Genomic DNA, 8446 nt, shown 5'->3' on the forward strand with positions numbered 1-8446 from the left:
GGCTATATCCCTAAAAATTGTCAAACATAAACATAAGATAGATCCAAAATCACATGTTTAAAGTGACCTAGTTAGTTACAAATCTCTTCATTTTATTGGGTTTTAATTTTATTGGGTTTGAGCTTTTTGTAAGTATTTTGGCGTTACATACACTAAAAAATTTCTTCTCCACAATCGGTAGACCTTGCTCAAAATATAGTGTTACTTATCGTATTTTTGTCTTTCTTAGTTTTTAAATCATATATGTCTCAAATACTTTATTTTTTTGTTGAAATATATTTATTGTTTATATTTTCGAAAAATTTTGTTGCAACTAACTAATCTCATATTTTCTTTTAAGATTCTACACAAAATTTTATTTTATTAAGAAAATAGTTTAATAAGATGAAGTAAAATGAACTAAAACAATTAATTTAATTTACTTTGGCTTGATGAACTATTTTATTAATAAAATAAAACTTTGGATATTTTTTTAAAATGAGGTTGAGTTATGGGCTAATTACCTAATTGTCCTTGTATTTTTAGGTGTTATACCTAACTATTATCTAATGCAAAAGCCTCAAATTATTGTTACTAAAAAAAAACCTACGTAAATGATTTGATAATTTACAGTACTTAAAAAATTAGTACGTATCTTCTAATAAGCTATTTGTAACGGCCAAGAAATAAAATTTAAAAAGAAAAAAAAGCATTAGCCCTTCAAAACAACAACAAAGTCATCAAGTTTAAAATTTTGGGATATTTCAAGATCGAAATTGTATTATTTTTGGCATTCCGGCACAAATGTATCATTTTAGTCGTTTCGCCACATTATGTCATTGTTTTGTCGTCGAAATGTCGTCTCCATCTCCATGTCGTTTCGAGTCCAGATATCGTTTGAGATAGTGTATAAAATCCAAAAAGTCATGACAATTTGCGAAGAATCCAAGGTCGAAACCCTAAAAAAATCGCTCAAGCTCATCTATGCAAATCGACGACTTTTCCCAGTGATTTTGGTTGTGCCTCAATATTTCGCCGTCTTTCATGTAAAATCAACAACATTCGTCATTTCTTGGTAATTTCGCCGATGTTCGCATGTTGTTTCACCGATTTTGTGCCCGCGGCAGTTCTTTAATGTTATGAATCCGAATTGTTTTGATTTTTTTTTTTTTGTAAAATATTGCCGAATGAAAGTTGTTTATTTATGTTGTGCGGTTTACATATGTTTTTTTTTTTTTTTTTTTTAAATTTTTTTAAGAGAATTCGAAGTTATTTTATATTTGAGACTTAAATTGGTGGTGATAATTTATTTTATAATTACGTAACATTATTTCCGTTGACAATTTATCGAAATTTTAGTCATCACAATTTTTTCAAATTTCACATTATTTTCGTCGAAATTTCCATCGATCACAAAAGCTTCCAATATTTTGGACCATCGACACGAAATCGGTAAAGTATAGGTTTATAATTATTCAATGACCAAGTCAATCGAATTAATATTATGATTAGAAGCAAAGCACGGGATATAAGTTATATGAATGATCAGACCAAGGACCAAGTAACGTCGACAATACCCACATCCTTATCAAGGCCAAGGGCAGTCCACACGGCGTCGGAGCCGTCGACGATGTTGTTTGCGCAGGGCGGGAGGCCGGCGTGCTCGTCGTCGCAGCCGACGGTGGAGTCGCACTCGTCGACGACCTTGGCGGTGGTGCTCCTCCCGTTCGCCGCCCTGATCCTCACCGTCCTCCCGCACCTCGACCCGCCGGCGTACCACCCCGTCGACAGCGCCACCACCCGTTCCGTGTTAGAGTGAAACTTCTCGTCGCACTCCGACGGCGCGCCGCCGTCCCCTCCCTCGCTGAAGTCGTTGTTCGTCAGCTTCGCCGCCGTCGACGACGTCACCGGCGGCGAGCATCTGAACACCGGGAACGACTGGGCCCCGCACTGGAACGTCCCCGACGGCTTGCACGTGTCGGAGGAAGATCCGCCGCCGCTGCAAGTTGTGGTGCCGACGTCGGGATCGTCGTCGCAGCGGCGGTTGATGCAGATGAGCTGGCCGTCGCAGTCGTCTAGGGTTCGGCAGGTTCCGCCGCAGGAGGAGATGGCGGTGGAGATCGTCGCCGTCAGGGAAAAGGAAAGGAAAATGAGAAGAAGAGACGTGTTTTTGTTTGCCATGTCTGTTTTGTGTGTGTGTGTGTTTTAAGAAGTGTATTTTGAGTCCTATATATATAGCGGTGGATGATAATAACAAGCGAGAAGAGTTGACCACGCCTTTGTTTCTTTATTTTTAGAAGTTATTCTCTGCGTGATTAGTTTCTAACTTGCGTCACGGGGCAACGACTTTTGTTTTCATAATTTCTCTACGGCTATATTGGGCGTAAGTGGGCCGTTAAATAGAGTAATCCATTATGCGCATTAGTATTAGTATTGCTTTATCTCGGTCTTTCTTGGCGCCTTCCATAAAAAAGAAGCTATATATTGACTGTGACTTTTGTCTACTCAAACTGCGGGTCCCACTTACGTAGGCCATTAACATTGACTATAAACTTCCCATATCCATTATCATTTTTCTTACTCCACAAAATAAGATCATACATATTGTGTATCTCTGTCTTTTTTTTTTTTTTTTTTCTTTTTCGTAGGTGTCCCTCCCTCCAATAAAACTAGATTATGTCATTATATCTTAGAGAGCGGATTTGGATTCGCATAATCCCCATTAAATAATGGCCTAATGTGTTTGTTACATATATTATTACTACGATTGTCAACTGATTTTTTTTTTTTTTTTTTAATTAAGAGTCCATTATATTGCCAAGTATGCTATTCAATACTATAACGCCACTAACTCGTAGAGTCACTAGATTTAGAGTCTCTAAATATAAATATTAAAAATATCAAATTATTGTTGGACAATTTTTTTATGTATTTTTTTCTCCTAAACATATACATCACTAAATTAATCTCAGAGTCAAGGAGATAAATTAAAAGGTTCATGTTATCAAAATTAAAACTGATAATTGGGATCCCCGGTCATAAAATTCGGCCATTCCCAGTCCAATAATTCATGGAACTGAGAATCCCATTCCATACTTTTTTGTTGGGGAGTTTGACCCACGACGATAAGCCAAGTATGAGTAAAGAATATTTTAAGGGTGTTAATAATTTCTATAGTATATATATACCCACATAGACGTAGCCACCAATTTGACCCACGGCGATAAGCCAGGGATGTGGGCTGTGGAGAGAGATGGCCTCTAGCCTGAATTATCACCCGCATAAACATTTTAAACATACATAATAATGAATTCAAATAATAGAAACAATTAAACGACGAATATTAGGCCTGTACATCGAGTTGAGTTATTCGGGTTTGTATATTTCATGAACCCGACCCGAAATATTCGGTTTGTCATTTTTATAACCCAACCCAAACCATTTATGGTACGAAAACCAAACCAACCCGAACCGATATTAATCGGGTTAATTAGTTTGGTTCGATTTATTTGGGGTGGTTTAAGTCGAGTTGTTCGGGTTAATTTGTCACAACAAATGTATAAAATAGAATCGTCGAATCAAATTCATAAAAAAAAACCATGCAAATAAATTATGTCTCATCTCAAATTTAACACTCCATAAAAATCTAGACGTCATGAAAAATCTGTAAAGTAATAAAAAAATGAGCTGTTGAACTAATATAAATAAGTCTTTATGATCATATTGAATTTACTTATATTATCTATTTGTCAACTGTCGTGAGCATAAAGATACACCTACAAAATAATTAATTAATTTAAAAATGCATTTATATTCTTATTTTAAAACCATATAACATATGGTGTATTTTTTTTTATTTTACCTTGATAATATTTTTCATTTTTTTAGAGAATTTTTTTTTATTTTAACGGGATCGGGTTGGTTTGGTTCAACCCAATCTCATGACGATCAAAAACCAAACAAATCCGAAACACTTGCGGGTTGGGTTGGTTTCAACTCAAAATTTTTCGGGTTGCAATGAGACGGGTTAGAAAAGAGTACGGTTTGGTTTAGGTGATCGGGTTGTTTGATTTGTCGGTTCTCATGAATACCCCTACAAAATATATCTAACAACTTATAGACTTGTGCGCTTCTCAATTAACTCTGCTTAGCATTTGGTTTGGGAAATATATCACTATCAATTCTTAAATAAAGAAACGTAGTACTATATTAAGGAAGAAATTACTATATAGGATGAGTATAATCAGACCATAGACCAAGTAATGTCGACAATACCCTTATTCTTATCAAGCCCGAGAGCAGTCACACGGAGTCGGAGTCGTCGACGATGTTGTTTTTGCAGAGCGGTTGACCGGCGTGCTCGGTGTCGTTGCACTCTGTTACCGGTCCGTCCCGGCCCGGTACGGCAACGACAACATATGGCGGCTTCCCCGAGTCTTTCCCGGCGCACGACCACCTCAGAGTCGGCCCTCGTCGCCGTGGCCGAGTCAGAGCTGTCCATGGCCGGGAAAGAGCCGTCCATGGCCTCCATGGCCGAGTCAGAGCCGTCCATGGCCGGGTCAGAGCCGTCCATGGCCGAGTCAGAGCCGTCCATGGCCGAGTCAGAGCCGTCCATGGCCGGGTCAGAGCCGTCCATGGCCTCCATGGCCGAGTCAGACTCGTCCATGGCCGAGTCAGAGCCGTCCATGGCCGAGTCAGAGCCGTCCATGGCCTCCATGGCCGAGTCAGAGGCAGCCCTCGGCCAATGGGTTGTTCATAACGCCCCTTGGTCGCCTATAAATACATGAGTCTCTCCCCTAATCCAGGTAATTCATTCTTGAGTACTGAAACGCTGTTGAACTCGTACCTCACTCGTTTCTCTCAAGTCTCGGCCTCTAAACACTTAAACCCTCTATATCCACATCAATCCTACTAATGTTGAGCGTCGGAGAGGTAAACAGAGGCACCCCTCTGTTTCCCCTTTGTAGTTCACACCTCTTTCTGCTTGCTTTTCAGGTGCCTGGACGAGATTAACACCACCAACAGCTAAGGGACGGCTTGGGATACCAAGCCCGACACGCTCGAACCGAAGTGAGACCACTTGGTCTGGCCTTGGGTCTAACCACTTTGGACTCCTAAATAGTTGTCCGAAAAACTGCGACAACACACTCGTCTTTAGCTATTTATTATATTACCTATTTATATTCATTTTTAATGTATTATTGGACAAGCAATGCACAATGTAACTCTAATATAATAGTATTCATATTCGTTTTCGTTTCTCTCAATTTATTTTCTGAATTTCAAAGTTATCAAATCGGAAGATAAGGCACAACCTCGCTGTCGTTCTCGTATTTGTCGGTTTGTGCGTTCTTTAGTGACGAGCGGTGTTCCTTGCCGTGCTGTATATTCTCACCGTAGACATATTTTAGTTAACCTTTGAAAACAAAACTTTTTTTCTTTCTCGAGAAATCGCGTCTCAGTTTAGCTCATGATATCCCCTATTATACGGAACAAATATATTCGTATCTTATATATTTCAAATTCGAAGTCGCCTGATACCAAATTTATTTGCGTTTGGAGTATCACTTCCCTTTTCGCCAGAACTAATTTATTGGCTTTTTAAAAATCATAAATGGGCAAGTGCAAAAGTATCAACTAAAAAATGCTGAATGTCTTAGTAACATGAATAGTCGGTTATATACATCAAAGCCTTGAGTTTATCATGTATCAATGTTTTTTTTCCCTTCATAAATGTTTGCTTATCTGCGTGGGGAATAATTATTACATGTATACAAGTTAATAATCTGCGTAGGAATTATTCCTAGTTGCTTGGAGAGTGCGTCTTTTAGTTGGATTATCTTGCTCGCTAGTTGTCAAAGATCTGAACATTTTCCAGCCATGGCCTTTATTTTTAATTTGAGAAAATTACAAGATTAACATTTGTTTAGGCTTTCTTTTCAAAATTTGTCTGGCTCTAAAGAACTAAGCTTAGTTAGTTCCCTCACTTTTCTCTGTGATTCTCTACTAGAAAGTAATCAGGCATTAACCATTCGGAATCTTGAGAATATGATGCCTAAATTCATACTAAATCTCACAATTGTCACTTATTTTTCTCTGCCTATACTGACACAACAAACTTTTTTTTACATCAAGTTTGCGTACGCTTCCGAAATATTGAGAACAAGCTTTCTTTAAACACGTGAAAATTCCGTCAACTATTAAAATTGTCACTTATTTTTCTCTGTGTATATTGACACAACAAACTTTTTTTTAACATCAAGTTTGCATACGCTTCCGAAATATTGAGAACATGCTTTCTTTAGACCGTGAAAATTCCCTCAACTATTTAGCGGAAGGTAACAATTGTGCCAAAAGAAAAAAGTCGATCACGACTTTGCTCCTTAAAAATTGTTCAGGACTAAAATACCTAAAACGAAAAATGGTTAGGAACTAAATGAGCCAAAAATCCATTATTTGGTTGTAATCCGTTGTAGATACAAATTAAGGTGAAACTTTCAAAACAAGAATGAAGAACTACTGATGGTAAATATAAGTGCATATATAATTTGAATTTATTATTTTGATAGGTTCATTCAACATTCTCATCATGGGAGCTGTTTTTTATCTACTCCACAAGGAATTGAGAAGGAAAAAAAAGTATCTATACAGCGCAATGATCTCTATTCTACAGAATTGTCCTAATCTAATAAACTAGTGTAAATGATGAGTCATCAATCTAAGCTTGAAATGAGGTCAATAAACGCGTCTTCACTGCAAGGAATGGTAAGACCTCCCATGGGGTGATCGAATCCGAACTCATCTTCAACTTGGACAAGCAATTCTTGGAACAAAGGCTGACTCAGCAACGAGACTGGCACAACAAAGAACAAACCGCTTCTTTTCATGGTCGCCGACATAAACTGCAAAGTGACCTTTTGGGACATCCAATGAAACCGAAGTGGATTTAGTACTTGAATTGGAGAGAGACCTCTGAAGAAACTTCTTTGCTGGGACAACTCGGGGCAAACGGAAACCCATTTTTTATGTTTTTATAATTTTGATAGAGAGAAGAGAGATCTAAAAGTATTGTGAGGAAGAAAGGAAATGTTATTAATTGCTGTGATGAAGTTTGATGGTTTTGAAACCTTGAAAACTTATGCTTGTATATATACACCAAGGAAGGCTATGGAATCAGTGGTAGAACAAGAATGTATATGTGGGTCAAGTGAGGGACTACAAAAAATGAAAGGGATCACATGAGACTGTCTCTGAACTCTTCAATCTAATTAATGTATTGACATTAACATACAACTGGATATTGTCAATATCAGAATGGCAACGTGATATTGTCTGAGGGTAGGTTGGTATTGTGACTACATGACCCCATTAAAATCATATTTACAAATGAAAATAATATTCTTCAATCCACAAAAAATGATCACCTATCTATCGTGTGGTTCCTCTACGGCTAGACCAAGTTTGGACATGTTGGGTTATGAATATATAAAATTTCAAAAGAGGACAATACCATGTGATCAGTCCCATAGTAGACCCCGTTTTAATCTAGAGCCTAATCTTAAGCTATATACGTAATTGACCATGCATATCAAGTACTAGACCATACATGTGATAGCTTTGATGTTTCACATCAAAATAGAAGGTCAAGTGGGACTATGTAGTGTTTCATAATTTGAAATGTGAATGTGAAATACAATCCCATGTGATATCTCTCTCTCAGTCAACCAACTATGGCCTTCTTCTTGCTCTACCACTCACTATACTATTATATCCTTCTTTTACATTTTTTAATATAAATATGTATTAACACTCTTTGATGTTTTTACAACAATCCCATTAAGAAAGAGAGCATAACATTTCTTCTCGTATTTTATCTCTCACTGCTAGCTCAGCTTTCTACACAAGTTATAACCATTCCTATATAAAAATGGGTTTCCGTTTGCCTCGAGTGGTTCCAGCAAAGAAATTTCTTCAGAGGTCTCTCTCGAATTCAAGTAACAAAGCTGATTCGATGGCGTTGGATGTCCCAAAAGGCCATTTTGCCATTTACGTTGGAGAACACGAGAAGAAGCGATTTGTTGTGCCGGTCTCATTGTTGAGTCAGCCTTCGTTTCAAGAATTACTTGTTCAAGCCGAAGAAGAGTATGGATTCGATCACCCGATGGGAGGTCTCACGATTCCCTGCAGCGAAGACACATTCATTGATCTTATTTTAAACTTCAACTGATACCTCATAATTAGATCTAGTTTATTACACTATGACAATTTTTGTAGATGATAGATGTTTACGATACAATGTATATAATCTTTTATCATTGCTATGTGGAGTTGTTGAATATTGCTCCCATGTGAGAAGCGTTCAAGGAATAAAATAATTATATAATGATCTTAATTTTCTCACTAATTTAGCTTGGTTGTGTCTTGATATCCAACGTTTAATTTTACTCCACATCTCCGGATTTGACAA

General features: G+C 37.5%; 2 protein-coding genes and 1 pseudogene across 2 annotated transcripts; 1 reads left to right on the plus strand and 2 right to left on the minus strand.

Moving 5' to 3' along the window:
* Positions 1 to 1428: 1428 nt before the first annotated feature.
* Positions 1429 to 2196, minus strand: LOC149382124 (kiwellin-like). Its single transcript, XM_089600687.1, has one exon. It carries the CDS (start codon positions 2158 to 2160, stop codon positions 1525 to 1527), a length of 636 nt encoding a protein of 211 aa, XP_089456813.1. The 5' UTR covers positions 2161 to 2196; the 3' UTR covers positions 1429 to 1524.
* Positions 2197 to 6416: 4220 nt separating this feature from the next.
* Positions 6417 to 7151, minus strand: LOC149382125 (auxin-induced protein 15A-like; annotated as a pseudogene).
* Positions 7152 to 7739: 588 nt separating this feature from the next.
* LOC149382126 (auxin-induced protein 15A-like) lies at positions 7740 to 8300 on the plus strand. Its single transcript, XM_089630037.1, has one exon. The coding sequence runs from the start codon at positions 7907 to 7909 to the stop codon at positions 8204 to 8206; it is 300 nt and encodes a 99-aa protein (XP_089486163.1). The 5' UTR covers positions 7740 to 7906; the 3' UTR covers positions 8207 to 8300.
* Positions 8301 to 8446: the final 146 nt, after the last annotated feature.

The sequence above is a fragment of the Urtica dioica genome, chromosome 11 (assembly GCF_054948205.1).
Source record: "Urtica dioica subsp. dioica isolate 48M chromosome 11, U.dioica_male_clone48M_v1_H2, whole genome shotgun sequence".
Lineage (NCBI taxonomy): Eukaryota > Viridiplantae > Streptophyta > Magnoliopsida > Rosales > Urticaceae > Urtica > Urtica dioica.

Bases quoted from the DNA above. Each gene is read 5' to 3' on its own strand.
- LOC149382126 (XM_089630037.1), top strand. From the start codon at position 7,907: ATGGGTTTCCGTTTGCCTCGAGTGGTTCCAGCAAAGAAATTTCTTCAG.
- LOC149382124 (XM_089600687.1), bottom strand. From the start codon at position 2,160: ATGGCAAACAAAAACACGTCTCTTCTTCTCATTTTCCTTTCCTTTTCC.